The sequence below is a fragment of the Apus apus genome, chromosome 20, assembly GCF_020740795.1.
Source record: "Apus apus isolate bApuApu2 chromosome 20, bApuApu2.pri.cur, whole genome shotgun sequence".
In the NCBI taxonomy this organism is placed as follows: domain Eukaryota; kingdom Metazoa; phylum Chordata; class Aves; order Apodiformes; family Apodidae; genus Apus; species Apus apus.
In genome coordinates, this window is record NC_067301.1 from 7,936,345 (window position 1) to 7,962,070 (window position 25,726).

Sequence of the window (25,726 nt, forward strand, 5' to 3'; positions counted from 1 at the left end):
CACTGCCCAGACCAGCACAGAAATCACAATTCATTTCTGAAGGTGGGTTAGTGACCGGTGACCGTTTCCTACTTCTTTTAGCCCCATTTTTATTCCCTTCCCTTCAACCCGCTCCTGCCTAAACCATCTGATTTCAATAACTGGTGACACTTTAAATTAAGACTTCCGGCCTACACTCAAGCCCTGATTTAATGAGACAGTTGTTGTATGTCATCTAATAAATACCAATTGTGCATTAGAACTTATTTGCCAAGCAGGAGCAGGGATGTGACAGGCACAGCTCACTGCAGCCTGCATTTTTTCTCAGCCAATATGGTGCTTGTAATCACTTGGCATTTGGTTAATACACAACAGACCATATTCAAGCCCGGCAGAACTCCAGTCCCATCTTAGAAACCAGAAGGAAAAAGCTAGGGGTGTATGAGTGTCTGGACCGAGGTGGGGAGAGAGTATGTTGTGTTTAGGGATGGAGTAAATGCTGAGTAATTCATCAGTGCCTGTGCATGGTGAATTTTTGGAAGGGATCAATGAATAATTCCAATTTATCTGTTTTAACCTGCAGCACCTGAGGCCTTATTTGGGGCCTAGGAGAGCTGGGGAGGGACTTCTGACAAGGGCTTGTAGTGAGAGGACAAGGGGTAATCGATTAAAACTGGAGGAGCAGAGATTTAGTTTGGACATCAGGAGGAAATTCTTCGCTATGAAGGTGGTGAGACTGGAACAGGTTGCCCAGGGAAGCTGTGGCTGCCCCATCCCTGGCAGTGTTGAAGGGCAGGTTGGATGGGGCTTGCAGCAGCCTGGGCTGGTGGGAGGTGTCCCTGCCCATGCAGGGGGGTTGGGACTGGATGATCTTTAAGGTCCCTTGCAACCCAAACCATTCTGGGATTCTATTATTCTATTTTTTATTCTTAAATTTGGGCCTGATTTGACTCCTACGCTCTTGACTTTGCAGGGGAGTAGATTCAGGAATCCATTGCCTTCCCCTTCTTTTTCTCCTGGGTTTGCTTTTTTGGGATGGGAATAAAAAGAAAGCCAGACCTCAGGGGAGATGGCCAGTCCCTAGATCTGAAATATCCAGTGCTTTGGGGCTTTTGGATTGGATTTCTTGTTTTGTGCAGTGGGACATGTTCCTGGACTGCAGCACTTCTGTTTTGCAGCACAAATAAACAGGAGCAGGAATGGCTTCAGCTATCAATCACCAGGCTCTGTTGTGTGCCCATAACATGCTCACCCTGCAGCAGAAAGGATAACTGAGATCACTGTGGATAAGGGGACAGGTTGCTGGGACAGTTTGAAAACAGCAAAATGGTTTCATTTCTTTCAACACCCTCTGGAGACTTTCTTTTTTTTCTCCTTTTATAAACAAAGGGACAAAGCTGTTGCAATTGGATATTTTATTTTCAGTATCTTTTTGTTATAAATCACAACATTTTACTTCATTTTGATCTTTTGATCAAAAGTTTGCATGTGTGCTTGCATCTCTCAGCCACTTGCTTTCCTTTTGCATTTATGCTATTTGAAAGGCTTCCTTTCATGTAAAAGAAAATGTTATTTGTCTTTTTTCATAATGTTTATTCATCTCCTGCTGACCTTTTGCAAACCTTTTCTAGAGGGACTTGTAATATCATGCAGAAGCTTAGTAGTATTTTCATTTCTGCAGGCTGCATGTTTAAATGTGATCATAGCCCAGCATGGAAACTCAACATTTTCTATTCTTAGCTCTTCCTCCCCATCTCCCTCTACCCTCCACCATTTTTGTGTGTGGCAGTGAAACAGAACTGATAAAACCATTTCCACCTTTGGAAAACTTCCTTCTATCTGCCAGGGAAAGGCCTATAGATACACTAAAGAATTAGCACTAATGTTTATTTGTTTTTACTTTCAGTTCCCCTGATTTCTGTGGTTAACTTATTACAAGGCTGTTTGGAATGGGGACATCAGCCTTGGCTTTGGGATGCTCACATTCCTGCTCCCCCATAAACTTGTCTCAGGTTTTAGCCTTTATTTGGCTCACTTTTCCCCTCCTAAGGTGGGAGGTGGCAGCCCTGCTCTGCCTGCTGCTGATTATAAATACATGAAAGCAGGTCACAGAAATCTCTGAAGAAAGAAGAAGGTTGCAGAAACAAGACACATTTCTGCTTTTTCCCTAGGTGAGACTGGGGGTAACACATGCTCTGTCCTCCTGGGCTAGGATGCTGAGCTCTCACTGGAGTTCAGGGGGCTCAGCTCCTTGATAAAGCAAGCTTCAGACTCCTGGGCTTTTTTGTGTGGACAGGAGGTTTTCCTCTCTACATAATGACGAGGGGAGAATTAATCAGATGGGTGCTTTATTACCACTGGCCCAAATGCATCCACGAAGCTCAGGCACCAGCTGGTACATACATTAACTCCAGTTTTGCTTCATCTTGCAGTTTTTAAGACAGTCTCATAGTGGGGCAGGGATGGGAGGAGACAGGACATGCAGATTTTCTGAGGATCTGTTAGGTCCTAACACTGTTCTGAAGCCAGGGCAAGGCTTAGAGCACCACCCAGGCAGTGGGCTTGGTTTTGGGCTTCAGCCTTTCTGCTTTGCCTGTGGCCTCAGCTCTGCATCCCCCCTTGCTCCCCTTCCCTGGGGTCCCAAACTTGGTCCCAATTCCTCTTGAAGCCAGAAGGTACAAAGCAAGGAGAGTAAAACCATGCCCATGGCTACTGGTGTGTCCACTAGGCACTCCCCCCAGCAAAGGGGACTGGGGAAACTGGGAGAACTGGGGTGTAGCAGGAAGGGGGAGAGCAGGAGGTAACCATTGATGTTGTCAACGCTGCCAAGACTTAACGTATTGTGAGATATGGCAGCTTGTTTGCACGGGTGTTAACCAGCCTCTCCTGTCCCCTTCTTGTCACTGCCCAGTCCCTGCCACAGCCAATCTGTGTCCTAATCTCCATCAATTAACAAGAAACACTTTCACCCCCTCTCTCCCCACACCCCCCCAACCAGACACCCACCCTGAAGCCTCAGATAAAGAGGAAGGAGCCCCCCCCCGCCTCGACCCTCTCCCCCTTTACTTTCCACTAACTCAGCGCAACCAATTAGGCATCTGACACCCGTACTGGCTGACAAATTGTTTCTGTCATCTGCTTTCTGTCTTTCATTAAACGAGAGGCGGAGGGGGGAACTGAGAAGGAGAGGGGGGGCTGGGAGATGTGATCTCCCATGCTTAGCGAGGCCAGATACATTAATTACAAAACGGCCATTTGCAGCATGAAAATGCATTAATTAAATTTATGCAATCATTATCTTTAAATAGTCATATCTTTAAAATAATCAGCCCTTCCTGAGTCTTCCCTCTCCTCTGCTAAGTATTTCTAATCCCTTTTCCACCATTTATCTCTGGATCAGCAGTGGCTTGTATGCTTTTAAACTTCTGCATGCAGGAGATGCCTTTAAAACTCTGCTCGAGTAATACCAGGGGGTGATACCTTCACTCTTCCCCTCGCAGTGATGAGGAGAGGTGAGGGGCACAACTCTGCTCAGCAGACGAGAGGATGTGCCATTTTTTGGAGGCTTTTGATCAAGATACTGTCATTAAAGAAAGAGCTTGGAGCTCAGCTGGGAGTTGTGGGGTTAATGTGTAAAGTTATTTGCTTGCGTTTGTAGAGGAGATCAAGCTATATGCTGGTTTACATACCCACTTAGTAAATGCATTTCTGTTTTCATTTGGAAGAGGTTTAATTTTAATGACCTTTCCCTTCGGCACAGGCACAGCTACCTTGCAGCTGTGCATCTTCTTAAAAATCACTTAGTTCAAGGCAGTAAATGATGTTCATAAGAAAAGCAAGGTTTTAAACATAGGCATTTTGCCATCCTGATGCTCAAGATGGCTTCTTGGTGGTTTCCTATTATAATTTTAAGAAACATATTATTTTGGAGTTGTTCCAGATGTAGCCAAAATCAAATTGTGCTGGACAGGAAAAGAAAGTGCAGTTAATGAGGTGTTAGCCCAGGAGCTTCTACTTTTATGCTTGATTGTTCAAAGACTCCACCTGTTTGTGAGGGCTACTCGAATAATCACTGCCAACTTATCAAGGTTTGTGCTGCTCCTCAGCAGACCCCAGGTTCAGGAGTGTCAAAATACCCAGGGAAGAATTAATCTCATCCCCTGCTTAAGTAAGCACCTGTAACACCAGAGGAAAACTTCAGTCCAAATAGCTTTTAGAGAGCTGGAGGACTCCAAGAGGGATATTTATCTTAACTCCAATCCTTTAGGGCTTTCTTATCGCTCTGGATAAAGATTTTGTTCTGCTCTTTGTGTGTCTGCATCGTTTTTAATAAATCCTACATGTTTTTTTCCCCCTATCTGTAATGCCTAGTGGGCCAACGTCCAATTACATGGGAGGTGACGCAGTGATATTTGGATCCAAACCTTTAGCTGTGTTCAACTTGAGTTGAAGGGAAGCTGTGGCTGCCCCATCCCTGGAAGTGTTCAAGGACAGGTTGGATGGGGCTTGGAGCAACCTGGTTTAGTGGAAGGTGACCCTGCCCAGGCAGGGGGGTTGGATCTTTAAGGTTCCTTCCGACCCAAACCATTCCATGATTCTATGAAAAAGAGGTCCTGACTGTGAAAGTCAAGAGCCTCAGGAGATCCAAACTGAGTTGATGTGCTCCCAGACAAGACCAGTGATCTAAGTTATTCATTCATTAAGGTAAGCTGAAAAGAGAAACCCTCACCTTAAAAAAATGCACCAAGCTCCCCCCTGGGAAAGCAGGGAATGGAGAGAGGAAGCAAGCAAGCAGCAGAGGAGCTGGCAGGGGGAAGAATTCTGATTTTCCCTTTCTTCCATTCTTTTGCCAGCTCGAGTCGTGAAGTGGTTGGTGCTTGCCCAGCCAGCCCTGCACTTGCTGAACTTATCAGGGTTATTTTATCTCCCCATGACCTCTACGTATTTAGGATGGGAACCCTGGAGGCATTGGCTTTGCTTAACTGGTGTATCTTACACTGCAGTTAAGCTGGACTTTAACTGATTACAGCCCTTGATTGATCAGAGAAAGAGGGAGGGGAAGAAAAAGAGGAGTCCTGGAGCAGATACAGGACTATCAGTGCACCAAGCAGCTTCGCCCGGGGCTGGGTTATGCCACTCGGGGGGATTCTTTGTAGTGCAGCTCCTTTCACATTTATAGAGGCTCCCCTCCGCCTTCCAAAAAGAGAGAGACAGAGAAAAGCAGGAGAAGGGGGACAGGGAGGGGGGGCATGAAGCAGACTCAAAGGATCTCAGGAAATCTTGTTTGGAAGCAGTAAGTCAGCACCCGCACTCCATTACCAGTGTCTGCGGGGGGTTGTGATAGTAAGTGAGCACTGAGCAGCTTAGCTGAGAAATGGGGGGGGGGGGAAATAGTAATAAAATCAAATGAGAGAGGGAAATGGAAAGGGAGGAGGGGAAGAGGAGCCCTTTCTGTGAATTTTGGTTTGGCTTTGTTAGTCTTTGCATAGGGCTGCTGAAGAGAGGAATGACAGAAGTTTATAAAACAGTTTTAACTTGCTGGGATGGAGCTGTGCTGGGTGATCTCCCCACCCTGCCATGATTCACATCAGGCAGATGCACATAGTTTAGGGCTGATTCAGAGGAAACCTTTGTGTATTTCCTGGTATTTTGGATCTCTCACCAAACCCTTTTTGTACCCTGCCTGCCATCAGCATGTCTGAGCTCACCCAAGAACAGACAAATAGATGCAGAATAAAAGCCACAAGCAGTCACCAATCCAGCCTGTTTTCAAAGTCAAACCTAACCTGAGTCCTTCTGCCTGCTGGGAAATGTTAAGGAATTGCAGTTTTCTATGGTTGTGCCTTTCTGCTTTCTCCTCCCAGATGATTTTGTAAGTTCCAAAATGCCATAAGCAACATTCATCTTCCTGCAATTAATACCCTGTGTAAAGTTGCCCAGAGATGCTCCCTATCTCAACAAAGGGATTTTTTCCATGGAAACTTTCCAGTGTATTTCCTTGGTCTTCACAGAGAAACATACACATGGAGAAAAACAGCATCAGGGTAGAATTTGCTTGTGGTGGCTTCTGTAAATGGAGCCCACTGCCTGGAAATGAGGAAGATGGGGTGGCTCAGTTTGCGAACAAGCACATTTGGGAAGAACTGGCTTTTTTTTTCTTTTTTTTTTTTTTAATATATAAAATGCAGTAGCAAACCCGATTTCATCAGGAAAAAATACCTCATGCTTAGGTAACAGAAGGTGAATAATGATGTCTATGGTTAGTGAGTAAAGTACAAAGTGCCCATTTTCAGAGGAGAGAAACTCAGCAGTGCATGAAAATTAGATGCCTTTCAAATTTTCAAGGTGACAAGGAGCTCGTCAGGCTTTTGGCTCAAGTCTCTCCTGTTTCTGGAAGGGCTGAGCCTGTGTCTCCTGATTTTGCTTACTAGTGAAATGGATGTCCATAGAACTGGGACCCCCCTTTACCTCAGCCCCCACTGGCATGGCATGTCTTTTTTTTTCCCCCTCTATTTATCCAGACGACTAAAAACTGCCATCTGCTTTTATCTGATAGTAGAGTTTGGTGCCCTAATGCCAGGGGTAGTGGCTCCTCTTTCTAGCTCAAGCACTTTTGGATGTAATTGTCCCCCCATTCCCCTTCAAATTCCCCTTCTGCCACAGGATTCCTCACAGCCCTTATTGGTTCTATAAACCTGTGGTTCTTCTCATTTCCTCATAGCATTTCCACTGCAAGAACAGCCCACTTCTCTTGCCCAGAACATCCAGATTTAAGCAATTTCTCTTACCCTTCTAGCTAAGACCTTCACATTCTTTTGTATAGCTTAGAACCTTTTCTTTAGACCTTCTCCATAATTTGTACATCTCTACAGAAGCAGGGTGCCCAAAACAAGATGCAGTGCTCCAGGTGGAACCTCACCATAGCCTTGAACAATCAGGTAATAACTTCCCCTCGCCTTTTTTTTCTAATCCTACCCTCGTGCAGCCTGCATTGGTCTGCTTTGCTGCAGCTCACCATTGCATCCCCAGCTCCATCTCATCCCCAGCATCTTCCCAAGCCCTCTCCATCTTGAGTGTGTGGCAGTTTTCCATCCAGGGTCATTTTAGGACACAAATGCTCATTTCCATTTCACTCTCTGTGTCCTAGACTGCTCCCCTCTGCTACCGAAACATCCTTCAGATGTTTTAAGTCACTAAAAGGCACTGACTGATGATATTTCTGGGTTTATTGTTCACTGCCAAACTGTACCACAGGCTCACAGTAACCATTTCTGACCACTTTGAATGGATCTGGTATGATCTGTCCCATATCTGGTATGATTTGTCCCTTAGACATGAGGAAGAAATTATTTAGCTTGAGAGTGGTGAGACACTGGAACAGGTTGCCCAGGGAAGCTGTGGCTGCCCCATCCCTGGATGTGTTGAAGGGCAGGTTGGATGGGGCTTGGAGCAACCTGGTCTGGTGGGAGGTGTCCCTGCCCATGCAGGGGGGTTGGAACTGGATGATCTTTAAGGTCCCTTCCAACCCAAACCATTCCATGATTCTATGACATGCTTCAGAAAGAATTCTATTCTATTCCCAGCTCTGCTTCTGACACATTTTGTGTGGCCTTGGGAAAGGCACTTCACTGGCCTTCACATATTTTCCAATGTAATGGTGAAGAATATTAAAATAAGACATTACTGCTATGCAGCAGCAGCCACACCAGCCCCTTCCTATAGCAGGAAGGACTTGTGAGATGGTGTTAGCTCGTATTCATGACACTGTTCTCTGCAGCACTGGTAACATGCTGAGGGATGGGTCATAAATGCCTGGGTAGATGAGGCAGTGGAGCATCATGTTTCTTAAACTTTCACCCACAACAAAATAGAAGTAGAGAGTTAAGTCACCTGCTCATTTATGCCAGTGTGAATCAGGACTGTGCTTGAAACCAGTGAAGTTATCTTTAAGGAGACCCTGAGCTGGGCTCCCCAGTTCAAGAAGGACAGGGAGCTGCTGGAGAGAGTCCAGCACAGGGCACTGAGATGCTGAGGGGACTGGAGCATCTGCCTGTGAGGAAAGGCTGGGAGAGCTGGGGCTGTTCAGCTGGAGAGGAGGAGCCTGATCAGTGCTGATCAATATCTCCAGGGGGTGTCAGGAGGATGGGGCCAGACTCTTCTCAGGGGTGTCCAGGGACAGGACAAGGGGCAATGGGCACAAACTGGAGCACAGGAGGGTCAAGGTAAACATAAGGAAAAACAACTTCTCTGAGGGTACCAGAGCCCTGGGACAGGCTGCCCAGGGAGGTTGTGGAGTCTCCTTCTCTGGCGATATTCCAGACCCACCTGGACATGATCCTGTGGGATCTGCTCTAGGGGATTCTGCTCTAGCAGGGAGGTTGGACCCGATGATCTTCAGAGGTCCCTTCCAACCCTGACACCATTATGGGATTCTGTGGAGGCTAATGTCAAGTTTGCTTCAGAGGCTCCAAAATTTAGTTGGAAGTGCCATTAGATGGAAGGGACTGCATTTACCTGGATCAGACAATTTCTAGGTGCAAGAAGTGTGAAGTACAGTCTGGATCCTTGGCCTGATTGTAAAATCAGATTTAATGGATCTTCTTACTGGTTTGGTTTGGCTTACTGGGCTACAACTCAGCTAGGTCCAATGATTTAGAAAATATTCAAAATGAATTGCTTGGGTTTGTGAGTGCAGTGTTAGTGATTGCTACAGAAGTCATTTTAGTCCTACCTAGGGGCATAATTGCATATATTTATCCTCCTTTCAAGTGAAGATCTTCGGGGAAACTGTATTTATCTCCTCCCAACTCTTTCTTCAGCTTTTGGTAGTCCTACAGACACCTCTTCATTTTGTTTCCATTTCATGTATGTGTAGAATAATAAACTCTTACTCTTCCCACCAAGTACAAATGAATCCAGAGAGATCAAAAAACGTTCATGTGAGGAAGGGTTGCCTTCTGCAAGAGAGAAGGGAAAGATCAACTGAGCAAGCTGCAAAAATAAAGATTGAAAAGGTTAAGCTGGGTCTTCATCAGGTAGCTAAGGACAGTCTTGGAGGACTGAGCAGAAGGTGAATCAGCCACGAGTGCCAGAGAGACCTTGTGGTGGAACTCAGAGCAAATTGTTACCTTGGTCCATCTTTGTAAATTCCCAAGGCCCAGCATGTTTCCCAGCATGGCCATCAGCCCTGCCAGGCTTTTCATCCCTAGGAGGTGGAGTAAATGTTGACACCACAGAAGCTGAACCAAAGAGAGATTTCATTCTAGAAACAACCCCTTCACAGCAGAGAATTTCCTCATGCTTTTTGCCTGATTTATTATCAGATATTCCAACTGATCACATTTCCAGCCTTTTCCAAAGAGAGCGGATTTCTAACCATCCTTAGGAAAGCAGCACCAGAGCCTCAGAAATGCTGCCTACTGCCAGTTTGCATTCCTTTGGGACCACCCAGCAGCTTCTCTGGAGTTAACACCCCTCAGCTACTCGCAGATCATTACATCTTCTCTTTATGCAGAACTTCACCAGGCTCAGCACTTTCTAAATGCAGCATTTTTCTAAGGCAGCCTCTGCTTGCCTTACCAGATTTTGGATGCTTTGTGCTGTGTCAAATCAGGTTCCTAGGAATGGAGACACCTCAGAATCAGGGGTCGCCCTGGAGAAGACTGTCACCAGGCTCCTGCCTCCTTGTTAGTTTGTTTGCTGGGGTTTGATCTCCTCTGCGTCCTCTGGTCTCCTCTGGTCGTGGCGCAGCAGCGCATCACTGGGAGTAGATGTAGAGGCTGCTCTGTCCAGGGCCTGATCACATCATGCAATCATGAAATGTTTTGGGTTGGAAGAGACCTTAAAGATCATCTAGATCCAACCCCCTGCATGGGCGGGGACACCTCCCACCAGCCCAGGTTGCTCCAAGCCCCATCCAACCTGCCCTTCAACACATCCAGGGATGGGGCAGCCACAGCTTCCCTGGGCAACCTGTTCCAGGGTCTCACCACCCTCACAGGGAAGAATTTCCACCTCATGTCCAACCTAAATCTCCCCTCTTCTAGGTTTAATCCATTATCCCTTGTCCTGTTGCTAGAAGCCTTTGTCCCAAGTCCCTCCCCAGCTTTCCTGAAGCCACTTCAGGCACTGGAAGGTGCTCTAAGGTCTCTTCAGGATCTTATCTTCTCCAGGCTGAACACCAGCTCTCTCAGCCTGTCTCCAGAGCAGAGGTGCTATGATATCTATGTTGGCTGGGTATCTGAGCAAGCCTAGAGCAGGCTGATGACACAGGGCAGGAGGTGTAGGGCCCCTGAGGATGTACAAGCCTCTCCCATGCAGCTCTTGACCACAGAGACCACTGAGGTGCACCAGCCCCTCTGTGAGGACAAGCGTTTGTTACGAAACTTATCTCCTGCCCTCCCTCTCCTCTCCCTCACATCCTTCTCTATCTAATCAGTATCTCTGCCCCTCAAGCCTCTACTGCCCCCCCCCCCCCGAACCCTCAAACCTAAAATCTGAAGGCCTGATTGCACAGATTGAAGGCCCTAATTGCACTTCCCCTTCCAAAGCCGCATTCGTTTATCATAAAGGGTGCACATTTCCCCTGCTACAGTTTCCACGGCCAGAGGCCCTGAGGGCCAGCTCAGAAATGGAGGGAATTAATTACATTTTTTTTAACTCCCCTTCTTTTTAAGTATGGGAGAGAGTGATGAAACGTCCCGGGGGGGGGGGGGGGGGGGGGGGGGGGGGGGGGGGGGACGGGGACAGGGGGAGAGCTGCAGAGATGAGGGTGGGGAGGAAAGCAGCAGCAGGAGACAGGGCGGGGGGGGGGTGGGACACAGCCTGGCTCTTTCATCCAGAAGGGTCTTTGTGCATTAACCTTGGTCTCCCCAGCACATGAAGACCCTCTACTCCTTCTCCCCCATGACAAATGACCTCCAGAAAGGGTAGAAATGAGGCTGAAGGCTCTTGGCACCGTGGCTGTTATTGACTTGCCCCAAAGTGCAAGCCCACGCCACGCCTGTGACTGATTTGGGACAGCAGCAAGGGGAAAGGAGAGGGGGAAAGGGAGAAAAGACAACGGATGAGAGGGAGGGGAAAGGGAAGGCTGTCGATCACTGTGATGGACAGGTAGCAGATTTCCCTCCAGATAAAACCTTACAGATGTGAAGTGGGTATTGATTTTTAGTTAGTGATGGTAATGCACCAAGAAGTAATAAATTATAAGAAAGCAAGGTCAGAAAGAAAAGGTAAAAGGACTTTGCATTCTTGAGGAGGGGATTTCTCCAGATGCCCAGACTTTGGGAAGTTCAAAAGTTGCCTGGAAAATGAGTTTATCCAGCTGAAACAAGAAGTCAGGTAACACCAGGCTGCCAAGACTGGAGGGCTTGTGTAGGGTTATCCATGCTGGGTGGCTGGTATTGAGGAGGGAATAGAGATCTCTGGTTCACTCTTGTTATTTCTAACACCTTCATGTCCTGGGGTGGAGAAGGTCGGATGCTGTCCTCTGATAAGCCTGTGCAAACAGAGTCCCAGGGGAGCTCAGCTCCAAATTGCTCTCAGCGTGCCTGGAAAAGGCAGACACTTCCCACTGTCAATGTTGCTGACAAGAATCAAGATCTTTGGGGCTTGCTGAATCAAGATCTTTGGGGCTCCTGGCTCAGCTGATCTCCACATCCTCTGTCAGGGTTCATCTGCAGCCCACAGACACCCAGCCTACCTCCATGGGAGCACCCAGCAGGGATGGACATCTCCTAGCCACCTTCCAGCATCTCCAACCTCTGGGCAGTTATGTATCTGTTCACCACCCTGGCATTGTCATGATGGAATATTGGCACCCCTGTGTGTCACCACAGATTTCCAGGGAGAAATTCAGCCTATCTTTTTCAGAAGGGGGTCTTAGGATGGCATGAATTGTCCTTCAGAAGTGTCAGTCTCTCTGTGGAGGATTCTAGAGGATTAGCAGAGACTAGAAACTTAACTTCACATCCTAAGGTTAGTTGAGTTGAGTCCTAGCTTAAGTGACTTGCACAAGCCCTTGTGAGTCAGTAGCAGAGCTGGGATTAGAAATCACATCTTGATTCTGACTGATTAAGCCAATTACTGCCTTTAGTAGGATTTGTGCAAGTGTCTTCTCCAGTCTCAGCTCCTCTGAATTAGAAGTGTGAATCTGGGTTTCATTTACCAACGTTGCTTTACATTCCCCTCTCTTTTTAAAAGGGCCTTAGCGGAAGTGTTAATATGACTTCTGCTTGCTTTTATTTTCTCAGAGTAATATAAAGCAGCTGATTCTTTTGGAGAGATGGCCAGGAGGGAGAGCACTAGAAAGCTCTCTGCTCTGTGAGTGGTTCCAATTGCCCTTCATTTTATAGCACACGACTTCTTTTCTGCACCTGCAGGGCTCAGTGTGGACATCACATCTGCAGTCAGGCAGCACTGCCAGGCCTGAACAGGTCAGGAAGGGAGAGGCAAAACACTCTAAGCACAAAAATGACTGCAGCCCTTTCAAAAAATAACTCATAATTCATATGTCTTTGTTTTTGCGCATGCAAGAGGATGTTTATTGGTTTAAACATCTGTTTGCAAATTAAATCCAATTATGTCTTGTGGCTGCTGTGTACGCAAGTGTCCTGGATATCCGTGAGGGCAGAGAGGTGCAGGGTGGAACACCTAGAGCTGAGGCACTGCTGAAGCTGCAGCCAGTGGGATCAGGGGGCAGAGAAGGAGGTTTCATAGCTGAGCCAGATCAAAGTTCATTACCTGGCTTTAGTGGAAGGTTACAAATAAGTTTGCAGCTGGAAAACCTACCTTCATGCTGCACTCCCGTGGTTTCCCCGCTGCATAAGCCTTGAGGCACAGAGGTTTGTGTTACATCCACACAGAAAAGCATGGCAGCCCTATTCTCATAGTAATCTACTCTGTCTTCCGTATTTAAATGCAATTTCCTTTCTTCATCACCCTTGGCTTTCAGTCTTTGGGCTGTCGTGGGGCAGGGAGTTCCACGGGCACATTTTGCACAGCATCATGGCTAAACAACTTCATCTAGATACCTCATGGCTTAATCACTGTGATTAAGAAGCTCTGCCTGGAGGGTCTGAAGAGCTGGAGTTAATTCAGGCAGTGAAAACCCTGAAGGAAGAGAGGGCAAATGAAACCTGGGTGAGTTCTGTGCTGCTGCCTGTGCCCTGTTTTTATGCAGCTTGTTCACCTCTTGTTCCTGTGTCTCTGTACCACCCCGCAGCCAAACCCACTGGTTGGGGTTAGATTGGTTTTCCACACTTTTTTTTATCTAACCCCTTCCCCAGCACCTCCCCACTGCCTCCCCTTCTGCAGGGGTCCAATCACCCCAGCTCCCGAATTCCCCTTCCAGACAAATACCTAGGAAGGAGGTGGCATCACATCAAGAGAATAAGTCTTTGCAGGACTCCTGAGCCCTTCCGGGGGGGGAGGAGAAGCTTTAGGAAGCTTTAGAAAGCAAACGCCAGCCCGGAGCTGGTCATAAGCCCCCAGCTCTGGCAGGAAGGTGAGGGAGGAGGGGACGGGAAAGGTGTCTGGGTGAGCAGGAAGGGGAGACACAGCTCAATACAACCCATCTTGTGTCCCTCCAGAGAATGTATCCCCCCACACAATAGCTCCCCAGGCCGCCGGTAAAGGGATAAAGGTCTCATTTTACCACTTGCCAGGCTCCAAATATTTCCAATTTGCCACTTTAATTGATGTCAATAAGGTTATGCTAAATTCGGAGGGTTTTCAGCCGCTCGGCATCTGAGGGCTGGCCTGGCCCCCTGAGGTGACCGGCGGGCCCTTCTCCCCCCTCCGTTCCCCGCCACAAGCAGGGCCAGGCCCCGCGGCTGCCGGGATCAACCGGGAAGCATCGGGAGCTCCTTTTCCTCCCCTCTCACCACCACCCCGCTTCTGCAAACTCTTTACCCTCTTAACTTGGCAGCCTTCAGGGGGAATTCTGCTGATTGCAAGAGGCAATTGCATTAAAGCACTGGAGGGATCAGGGGCCTGGTGTGAAGACCTGTAGGCAGCGGCTTACCCCAAACTCACCCGCAGGAACAAATCTGGCATTTTTGCTGCAACAGAAGAAAGGAAAAAAAAAAAAGAAAAAAGAAAAAAAAAGATCGTAAGTTCATCTGTTTCAGGTCTCAAAGCAGGAAGATTGCTTGTGTGTGAATTTAATTACATTTTCCAACCAAGCATCGCACTGAAGGGAGCCCAGTCAGGACCTTTTATTCTTTTAACATTTGAGGGTGAAGGAGACTTTGGCATTTCAGTCCCTAAAGCTGAATCTGGGCAAATCTGCACCCAGAAAGGGTTTGTATCTGGTTTGGTTAAGGACCTTTGAGAACCAAGCCCCACTGAGACTTCCAAAGCAAGGGCCTGTCTTCAGCATCCCTTCTTAAAAATGTGCATTTTTACTCCCTGTCTGATGTGTCTCCTCTTCTGTGTATAGGAGGGGAGGGGGTGCTTGGTCATGGCAGTGTGTGGTGAGCAGGTTTGTCCCAGGTTTATTCCTTTCTCCAGTGTTCATTCTGAGCAGCACAGCTGATGTTGTTGGCAGGTCAGCAAAGAAAAGCTAAAGATTGAGCGTGCTGTGAAGGATCTTCTCACTTACGCTTACTGAGGTCTTTAAAATCAAATATTAGACACAGAGAAAGCCAACTGTGGGGTCTGCCTGTTGTTATTTGATAGAAAGCCAGCCTTCATTCTCCAGCCTGGCTAAACCAGTAATGATATTGTGCATTGTACTGCTAACCTCTATATGTAAACATCAACCTCTACATGTAGATGTTTCTCCCTGGTATGCCTGAAGGCAGCTGCACATGTACCCTTTCTCCTCCAGACACTGACGTCTTGTCTCCTGTGTTTCTCCAGGTGATGAGCATCCTGAGCAACCCCAGTGGGGTTCCTCCACAACCCCAGGCTGACTTCTCCATCTCTCCCCTTCATGGTGGCTTGGACACCACCAATTCCATCTCTGCCAGCTGCAGCCAGCGAAGCGACTCCATCAAATCCGTGGACAGCCTCCCAACTTCCCAGTCCTACTGTCCTCCCACCTACAGCACCACCAGTTACAGTGTGGACCCAGTGGCTGGCTACCAGTATGGACAGTACGGACAAAGTAAGTGCACTGATAGTATTTCCCGTGCAGAGGGAACAGGAGTAGAGAGGGATGGAATCTAAGACGCTATGGCTATTGTATTAGAAGACATTCCCATGGAAATCTGTCCATCTAGAGAGAAAAAGGAAATGTACTCACCAGACCCAGATGGAGATAGCTCCACACAGTCTCCCCCAGTTCAGTTCAGAAGTCCCAATTGAAATATTGTAGGTAAAACATTTGTATTTGAAAAGGACAACTTCCAGACATCTCTCTCTCCCCTTTTCCAGTTTTTGCTTCTCCAAAAACCCTACAACATGTTCACCCTGCTGGAAGAGGCTGAATTTAGGTCAGACATTATGAGGAAATTGTTCACTGTGAAGGTGGTGAGACCCTGGCCCAGGTTACCCAGGGAAGCTGTGGCTGCCCCATCCCTGGCAGTGTTGAAGGGCAGGTTGGATGGGGCTTGCAGCAGCTTGGGCTGGTGGGAGGTGTCCCCGCCCATGCAGGGGGGTTGGACTAGCTGGTCTTTAAGGTCCTAAGGTCCCTTCCAACCCAAACCATTCTGTGAGTCTATGTTTTTAATGCCATCCCTTAGTGATGCAGAACTCTGTCACTTCATCCTCTGCACCCCCTGAGCCAAGGACTTGGTCCCTGCTCAGAGGTTTTGCTACAAAATTGCCAAGGCCTCTCAACTGGGCTGTGGTTCTGCAAGAGCTGGAGTGAGGCTGGAATTGTAATCCTGAACCTAAACCTCAGCTCCAAAAAGCAGAAGGACCCCTGGAGGGTCTGTTTCTCCTCCAGAATGGTTGGGTCACAAAAACATCAGGCGAGCCTGGCAAAGGGCTCACCTGCCGGTGTTAAACTAATAAGTGTGGTGTTGTGAGGGAGTGATCCTTGGGGGGTTAAAGGTGCATCCTCTTCCTCCGGGAGCACTCCTGCTTGCCCACAGCTTGTCCTCAGTGACCTTTCCTTCCATTTGGCTGTGGCTTTTTATTCCCCTCTCCGTCACAGCCCTTTAATGTCTTTAACTTTTCCAGCTAAATGAGAACCGGCTGTGGTGGCAGACGGGATCAATAGCAGCTTCCCCCCACCCCCCCTTTTTTTGTTTTTCGGGAGTTTGATCTGTGACCCCTTGACCTTCCCCTCGCTTCTGGATGTGAGGCTGGACACACGTGCTATTGATAAAAATCTTAAACAAATTCCAATACCATGTATTTCCAATAAAGATTCCCTTGGGCAAGACGTTAGTCACACCAATGTGTGTAAAAAATAGAATAAGGAGGACGAGCTACGTTTTTGGAGAGAGAGAGACCAGCAAAGGAGAAGGAAAGAGAAAGAAGGGTTTGTCTTGGTTTGCTGCAGGAATTTTTACTTGGGCCTCTCCTAATGCTGATGAAAAACTGCTCGTGCAGCCCTGTTTATGTTGTTTTATTTGCCCTCCTTTGCTGATTTGTGTTGCATGGCTCTCTGTTTTCTGCTGGACACCCATTAAATTTACAAGTCCTGTTCAGAGCCCAATGGACTCTGTTCAGAGCCCAATGGACTCTGTTCAGAGCAGGAATATTTTCCTGTTAGTAGTTGCGAGAGTCCAGGCTGCCAGCAGGCATGTGCCCTGAAGCAAGCCAGACACGTCCCATGCCTAGAGACATGCAGGTAGCTAGTCATGAAGGTGCCACAGAGATGATCCCAGGGCTGTGGCAGCTCTGCTCTGGAGACAGGCTGGGAGAGTTGGGGTGTTCAGCCTGGAGAAGAGGAGGCTCCAGGGAGAGCTTAGAGCACCTTCCAGTGCCTGAAGGGGCTCAAGGAAAGCTGGGGAGGGGCCTGTTCCTTGTAGCAACAGGACAAGAGGAAAATGGCTTTATACTAGAAGAGGGAAGATTTAGGTTGGACATTAGGAAGAAGTTCTGTAGTGTGAGGGTGGTGAGACCCTGGAACAGGTTGCCCAGAGAAGCTGTGGCTGCTCCATCCCTGGAAGTGTTGTAGAGCAGGTTGGATGGGGCTTGGAGCAACCTGGTCTGGTGGAAGGTGTCCCTGCCCATGCTGGGGGGTTGGAACTGGATGATCTTTAAGGTCCCTTCCAACCCAAACCATTCTGAGATTCTGTTATTCTTCCTGCTGGGGCAGAGAAGGTGGGTGAGAAACACTCAGGCACCATCCTCAGTGCTGCTCTTTCCCAGTAGTGGGTACTGCAGTGACACCCAGTGTGACAAGTTCTGCAGCCAAAGCCAAGGCCCTGCTGGATGGTAGAAGCATCACAAACCAATTGTAGCTGTTCTGAGGTAGGATCTACATTAAGCAGCAAGCTCCTAATGTGTGCATGTGTGTGCCTGTAGAGATTTGTACTTACAGGCAGTATAAAAGTCCACTCACTGTAAACCTTTCTTCTAATGAGTCCCATTTATAATAATCTCTATGTGAGGAAACAGTTTTCATTGCTAATTAGTCCTGTTGGAGCAATCACTTACATGAAGCTGACCTTGATATAACAACATTTTTTCTTGTCTTTCTCAGTGCACGTTCTATTTAGCAGGTACCTCTAGTTCCTCCTCCTTTTTAATTCTTCACTACTTCTTTTAAAGTACTGTTTGAATGCTGATCAATGTGAGGTGACCTCCACAAGATCATTATTTATTGATGTTCAGTTCAAATCATATGTTTCTTCCTTCTATGCTGTGGCAAAAAAAATAGTATCAAAACTCATCTTAGTGAACACTGGTAGAATAAAAATGAGGGGCTGTGATGGTGGGGACAGGCTCAGTGTAACAGGGGACATAACCAGGGCTTGTAAAAAAGAGCACTGTAGCTTTGATAGGTTTTGGATCTGGCCTGCACTCTCCCCACTTCTCTCCTCCTTATTCTGTGTTTTAGAAACACCAAACCAGACAAACTTTCTCACATAAGCAAATAAACATCCAGAGCTATTTAGGTAAGTTTCTGGGTTTATTTTGGCTTCTGCTGCATTAAAGCAACAAGCCATCTATTTATTATTATTATTATTATTTATTATTATCTATTTTATCTATTCTGGTGTGGGATACCCTGGTGCCTTTGAACCCTTCCCACTGGCACAGAAAGCTATGTTGGGAGTTCAGCATGATTTTTTTACAAGGATGGGATCACCATCAAATTTCCAAGTTTCTGGTTTCTGCCCAGAGCAGGATGACCCATTCACATCCCTCCTTTCCCAGGCATCCATCTGACTTCACCCAGAGTGCAGGTGACAACAGCCCAACCACACACATATGTGTGCAGTGTGTTGAGGAGTGAATGTCCTTTTACTTACAGCCTCTCAAAGACATTATTTAATGTGGTTACCTGAAATACCAGGGGACCAAGCTGATAAGGTCTGGACAATGGGGCAATGGGCACAAGCTGGAGCATGGGAGGTTCAAGTGAAACAGAATTAAAAACTTCTTCACTATGATAGTAACAGAGCCCTGGGAAAGGCTGCCCAAGGAGGTTGTGGAGTCTCCTTCTCTGGAGACATTCAAGACCCATCTGGATGTGTTCCTGTGGGACCTGCTGTAGGTGATCCTGCTCTAGCAGGGGGTTGGACTAGTTGATCTTCAGAGCTCCCTTCCAACCCTAACAACTCTATGACCAGAGCCATAGCTTGGGCTCCAATCCTACGTACACCCTCTTGAAGCTAGAGGCACCACAACCCAATCTTACAGAGACCAGTGCTCCAGTCGAGATACCCCAGGATCCCAGTCCCTGAGGAGCACCATTCCTCTGGGACTCTGCTCCCTGGCATGCCCTGCTTTGGCCCTGGGTAACTCACCCTTTGCCCAGCTTGCTCCCTTCCACTGGCCCAGCCGGTGAGGAGCAGGGATGCAGGATTAATGTGGTCCTTGTGGTTCCCAGAGGCTGGAGCTGTGTTAATGATGCTGGTGATGGAACGCAGAAGCGTGAAAGGAATTGTAATAGATATGACAAGTCTAATAAGAATTTTTGTCTGGAAGGGACCTCCTTTGGGGCAGGCATCTGACAAGACGTTGATGGCTGAAATTTGTTTACTCATTGGCACCGATTGTACATCTCCTGCCAGCTCCTTATTAATCTAATTCGAGACATTAAAGCCAGTGAAAGGGAGAGACTTTGACTGAAGCTCAGCTAATGAGCAATGTCACCATCCTGCCCTGGTCCTCTTCCCCCTCAGACCATGGGGCAGTCAGGGGAGCTGGGATACAGGTTCATGCATCACGTCAGGATTTGTAGCTGCAGTTTCTCACCGAGATGGAGATAAACAAAGTGGATGAAGGCAGGAAAAGTGGATGAAGGCAGGCAGCAGAGCTCACAGAGATGAGTCAGCATGCAGTGGATGAGTGAGGTTCAAGCCCTGTCCAGACTTAGGGAACTTACTGAAATCTCTGGAATCATTTACACCAGCATCACTGAGTGCAGGAGTTGGCTTTGCCACCATGAGATGATACAGGGAGGTCAGGCTGGAAGGCTTATCCCACTGGCTTTCTGCTCAGGCTCTTCTTCTGGCAGCTCCCCTGGAAACACCATTTTTCATGGCAGAAGTAGAATTTTAGCTCTTTTCAGTAAGTTCATGGAGAGATCAAAGGAATTGGAGCAGCACGTGCAGGATGCACTCTGAGCACCTCAGCTGCCCTCACCCCCAGCAGCGTCCATCCTGTCAGGTGTTTCTGGCAGGACCATCATCTATTTGCAGCTTCTCCTAGGAGCGCAGCAGGACCCTCATATCTGTGACAACCACTGCACTGGGCCTCTCTTTGTGAGAGCCTGCAGGGTCTGCTGGTTACTCACCCTGTGATGCTGAAAGCCTCATTGCCACTGACTGCTGTTTTTGTGCTGTTTTCTCACCCTCCTTTTTTTTTTTCTTTCCCCTCCTCTTCAGCCGCTGTTGATTATTTGGCCAAGAATGTGAGTCTGTCTACACAGCGTAGGATGAAGCTGGGAGAACATTCAGCTGTTCTGGGCCTCCTACCAGTAGAGACAGGCCAAGCTTACTGAAGAGTCCGACTGTGCCAACAACCCACTCCAGCAACTTGGTACCACTGGAGAAAACACCACCAGCCTTCCAGGGATCTACCTGTACCCAGCCCCTGCTCCTTCCCAATTCCCTTCCACCTCACACCAACTTGAGCTGTGAAGGAGACAGGAAAGAGGAGGGGGGCTCTCCAAGTATCCAGCTCCTCCCAGAGCGCTCTTCTCAGAGGCAAGCCTGGCCTCTGTGACCTGACTCCTCCTGTGGCCAGAGATAATGGGTTGGGTACATTTATTAACCCCAAGCTCATGCCCTCCCTCTCACCTACCTGGCCATGGCATTTTGCCCACACTTAAGGACTTCCCATTGATCTAGGTAGTTGGCAGAGTTGAAGCCAAATTGATTTTTTTTTTTTTTTTAATTTGTAAAAAAAAAGAGAAAAAAGAAAAAAGAAATGTTTCATTTTGTTTCCTTTTCTTTTCCATTGCTGTAAATTTGGTGAACGTTGTATAGGAAGGAATAACCAAGCTGATCATTAAGGGTGATATAACTCGGGACCACAGAAGACCTATGGACCAAATAGAACAACTTGTTTTGAGACAAAAACGAACCACAAAGACAAAAAAAAATAGCAGAAAACCATCGATTAAAGTGACAGTAAATTTCCCCACCCCACTCTACCCTTCCCTTCTCACCCATGGCTTCCCAAAGCAGGGCCAAAGCAGGCCAGATTGCTGCTAAGCAGGGGCAGGATGTAAGCCTGGGGCCTTTGGAAAGTGTAAATGTAAATTACTGCATGAGGACTGGAGATGATGGGCATAGGCATGAGCAACATTTACTTTTCCTCATAGGGACCAATGTAGACCTGATTATCACTGAAAAGCCACGGCCATCAGCAGCAGGAGATGGGATAGCCAATACTGGCCTTGCATGCACAGAGAAGGGCATCAGAGACACCTGATGGAGCTTTTGACCATCCAGGCAAGAAGGGAGAGGACTGTGAGTGGCCCTTCTTTCACTCAGCAGGAGAAAAGCTGCCTGTGAGAGCCAAGACAAGAGAAGGAGGAGTTGGAGGGGCTGGTTAGCTGCCTGCCTGGAAGGGTCAGTATGCAAAGCCAGGTTCCTCTACAGGGAAGGGGCCACCTGAAGGAGAATGGTGCTTGTTCTGAAGGTGCTTTCCAACAACTGACTCTCACTGAGGGATGGATGTGGCTGTGCAGTGCAGACTGAAGAGTCTTTCTAACAGCAGCTAGGAAGAAAAGGTGCTCTCAATTGCAACCCTGCACCTGTTTGAACTGCAGGAAAAAATTTACCTTGTCCATGGTGTTCTTCATCCTCTGGCTGCCAGCAGAAATGCTGGCCCTGGTCCATCCTTCTGGCTCTTCCCCCACCCCTCTCATTTTGTGTCCTATTCTGTACAACTCAATCTCTCAGTCCCTTTTCTCTGCTTTTCCTTTTGGTGGTGGAGTCTCTCTCTTGCTAAGCCAGACCTTGTTCTCTAGATGTATCACCCCATGTTCCTGTAGCAGCCAGTGCTCTCGCTGTTGTGTCAGCTCAGGACTCTGCCAACCACAAGAGGTTATTGCTAAGTCATAACCCACATGGGTTTTTTAAGAGTTTCCCTTTTGCATGTGCTGATGATCCTTGCTGATTCCTAAGCAGATATCTAACAGACTTTTTTCACCTAACGTTCCTCTGTTGAGAGGGCTCACTTCAAGAACATCCTGAAGTTTGACCTGGAGAGGACGAGAAAAGCTGCCCTGAGATAGCCACAGGATCTGTGTCAGCCTGATGTGTAAAATCCAAAGGCAACAGGCAGTACTTGAAGTCATCTACAGATTGTTAGGGGTTTGTAACACATTTACTACTTTATATGTCTACTTTAGGAGAATCAATGTCTGCTTTTGTCGCTGGTGATAATGGGGTACCACGTGGTCAGATGAGTTCTGGTCTAGCATATGCTCCTAGCTTGTTAAAGGAGACACTTGTGCTCTCTTGGGTTGCTGCTGCTGCTTCCATTCTTCTTAAACTGATGCTGTTTTTACAGCCGGAACACCATTTTTCTGGGGAACTTGCCCCAACACCATTTATCACGAGCCACCAAGCTGCTTTCTTTTGAGCCACAGGGACAAGTACCTGTTCTGACCAAAGCAGAATTACGGTCTGTACATTGCTTAGCATCCCATCAGAGCCACAAAGAACCTTGACCAGCTTTGCTTTATGGCTGTGCCAGAGCTTGCTCTACATTCCTAAAAGGATATTAATACCCCAGCTTGGCTGCTCTGCCTCTCACACGTTCACATGTTTGTCCCTGTGCAGGGTGACATCTGCCTCCAGAAGCTGTACTGCTGTCATTTGTGCACCAGACATCCCAGTTTAGCCTCTGCTTGTCCAGCTATATCCTACATAAAGCTTCCCTCTACTTGTAAAAGACTTCCCCTGGATCACAAAGCTTTTGGAGCACTTGAAGCTTGCATTCTTCCCATCCTTTCTTAGGGCAATCTGTAGCACCTACAGCTGGATCAATAGGTGAGGCCAAAGGGACCCATTTCCTTGAGGTGACCAAACAGCCAGATTCCTTGGGACCAGTGGCACTATCTGAAGCACCCTCCCTGGTTTGCACCAGTTTGAGGTCTTGGAAAGCAACAAAAGATGTTGGTTTATGTTGTTCTAGAGCTATCTAAGGAAGAATTCCCTTCTGAATTCCTCCCAACAACAGTAACCACCAGCCACATCTGAACTGGAGGATGGAGGATGAGAGCAAGGGTGTCTGTGTGACCAGTGCAGGGATTCATGCCTGAAGCACCCGTTTGAATTTGCTCCTGTATCTCAGTGTTATTCTGAGCTGACTGTTAAAACAACAGAGCACATTATTTAATAGCATTTAAGAGGCCAAATGCTGGTAATCACCCAGTTTGGGGGATTCAAATCTACATCCTCCTTCCCCTGCAAGATGGAGTTTGTAGGTCCTGATTGTCAGTCCTGGATCTGCCCCAGTCTGTTGCAATCCCTTGTTCTTTATACTGAAATTTCTGACCAAATGCATTCCTAGCTGCCTGCTAAACTAGCAGGAAAGTCTCAGTTCCTCCTGAGAACTGCTTGTCCACTGCTTCTGCTCACAAAGACCTGCCAGCTCTTCTCCCCACCTTCAGCTGTTCTCCTGTGTGTGCATCCACATCTCCCAAGCTTCCCTCAACAGCTGCTCCTCACCACCAGCCCGTCGAGGAGGACTTCAGCTGAGCTCAACACAGAATGCAGGACCCAGAAAGTGAAAAGATATGAAAAAGAGGGAGCTCTGGAGAAACCTATTTGCCAATTACCTTCACCAGAAAGTCCACAAACACCTGGGCACTGCTGTAAATAGAGTTCTTAGAGGAAGATGAAATCCGCCCCGTGCTAGCGCAAATAGCTGTTCTCTGACCTTGCCCTCGTGGTCGCACTTTGTACATTAGTTGGAAATTTGGTCATGTGCTGTATGTTTATAGAAAGTTTGACCTTTTTTTTTTTTATACTAAAAACACAGTGAGTGCCGTGCTAGTTTAAAAAAGAAAAAAAAAAAAAAAGGGGGGGGGTGGGACGGGGGGAATGAACTGTAGAAATTTGCCTACCGTGTGTTTTCAAAATACATTCCAGAAGCTTTGGGGTGGGATGGGTTTGATTTGGGGATTTATTTTATTTTGGTTTTGTTTGTTCCTTTGTTTTGTTTTAAGGTACGTTCATTTATGGAAGTCAAAAGTATTTGTTTTGTTTTGTTTTATGGATTGCCAACCTCAGTTCTGCTGAAAAGAGACAAACTCAGGGGGTGGGATGGGACAGGGAGGGGGGGAACAGAACAGAGAGAGGTGCCTTGAAGGCAAAACAAAACTGAGCATGGAAGAGTGGCAGTTGGCAGCAGACAAGGGTTGGACAGCAGGACCCTGAAGAACATGTGGTGGTGGTTGCTCCAAGCAGACTGACTGGGGACTGAGCAGATACTCAACTACTGGTGACTCTTGAGGGTGCCTGGGAATCCAGAAATCGTTCCCCACCTCCTCCAAACAAACCACCAAGCAAAAGGGAGACATTCTCTCAGGTTGAGATTTCTTCCATGCCTGCAGATGAGAACTGACATCCTTGGGGGAAAGGAGAAACGCTGAGTGGGATTTCTTTTACCTCCCCACACCCCTCCCACCCCCCTGCCTTCACCTCAGGACCCTTCTGAGACCCCAAAATGGACATTTCTTTCCTCACTGTGTCTGGCAACTCAGCAGATTGGCTCCCGTCACTCAGAGACTTTGTGTATTTAATGCTTCTAACCCCTCACCCCCTAACACCTCCATGTACCCACCTTGGGGAATATCTACATAGCACTAGAGGACATTCCTTATTCCTAGTAACTGCAGATATGTTGCTTCTGTGTTTGCCTCATAGCCATTTTGCTCCATGTGTGTGCCTGGGTGTGAGTCCATGTGCGTGTGTGTGCCCGCGGGCGTGCGTGTGTATATATATAATCGCACCATAATTTATTCAGCTATATGGAGTAGTCTAGTAGGAAGAGAAACTGGTATTTGCTTTAACTACCTGCTGCCTGTAGGTGTCTCTCTGTAACTCAGGCATAACTGTTACACATTAAAAGAGGAAAAAAAAAAAAAGGATTAAAAGTGGCTTTGAGTGGCTTGATTGCTTGACAGCATGACAAGGGCAAGGGGAGAAGCTGATAAATCCAAACTGCTCTCACACAGACACAGTCACAGAGATGATCCAAGGGCTGGAGCAGCTCTGCTCTGGAGACAGGCTGGGAGAGTTGGGGTGTTCAGCCTGGAGAAGAGAAGGCTCCAGGGAGACCTTAGAGCACCTTCCAGTGCCTGAAGGGGCTCCAGGAAAGCTGGGGAGGGACTTGGGACAAGGGCTTGTAGTGAGAGGACAAGGGGAATGGATTGAAACTGGAATTTGGGAGATAGAGGTTGGACATCAGGAAGAAATTCTTCACCATGAGGCTAGTAACTTCTTGGAATAGGTTGCCAAGGGAGCTTGTGGAATCCCCCTCCCTGGAAGTGTTCAAGGCCACATTGGATGAGGCTTGTGCAGCCTGGTCTGGTGGGAGGTGTCCCTGCTCATAGCAGGGGTGTTGGAACCTGATGATCTTTAAGGTCTCTTCCAACCCAAACCATTCTGTGATTCTACGACTGCAGATGGTTTTGCTAAAAAGCAAAATTGTGGCTTCACTGGGTAATGAAAACAGGGTAAAGCTACATAAATAAATAAAACATTTAATTTCACTGTGACTTTTCACAAGGGAAGAACAATTACCTGCCGTGTTCTAAATACAACCACTTCTTTATGCATTCATTTTCAGCCAGCTATTGCTTGGGCAAAGGAAGGCAGGCTGTGCAGACCAGGGTGGGACTGAGCTGCCATGGTTCTTCCCAGCTCTGCGGGCACCTGGCTCTCATTAGAGGCCAAAGTACAGCACCAACAAGCAGAAAAAATATTTTGAAACTCTACAGAGGAATACATGGCTGGGGGCTCCAGCAATGGGTAGGAAGGCAGTTTGCCTTGAAACAAAGCTCTGAATTCAAAAGCTGTTCCCATCTGAGGTCATTTTGGCTTTCTATAAAATAAGCTGATCTTCATCCAAGTCTTGCTGGGTGAATATCCGCACACCAAAACTTGCCTAATTAGCTGCTGGGTTTGGGGTTTTTTTAACTGGTTGCCTCTCAACA

General features: G+C 47.5%; 1 protein-coding gene across 6 annotated transcripts in view; it reads left to right on the forward strand.

Moving 5' to 3' along the window:
* Positions 1-20,050, forward strand: part of PAX7 (paired box 7) — a 104,099-nt gene extending 84,049 nt beyond the window's left edge. For 5 of the 6 annotated variants that reach the window (XM_051637518.1, XM_051637521.1, XM_051637520.1 and 2 more), the window contains 2 exons: positions 14,842-15,088; positions 19,935-20,050. In XM_051637518.1, the coding sequence (XP_051493478.1) occupies positions 14,842-15,088; positions 19,935-20,050 (363 nt within the window). Of the gene's footprint in view, positions 1-6,851; positions 6,918-14,841; positions 15,089-19,934 lie in introns of all 6 variants that reach the window. The other variant, XM_051637524.1, reaches the window with a different exon arrangement.
* Positions 20,051-25,726: the final 5,676 nt, after the last annotated feature.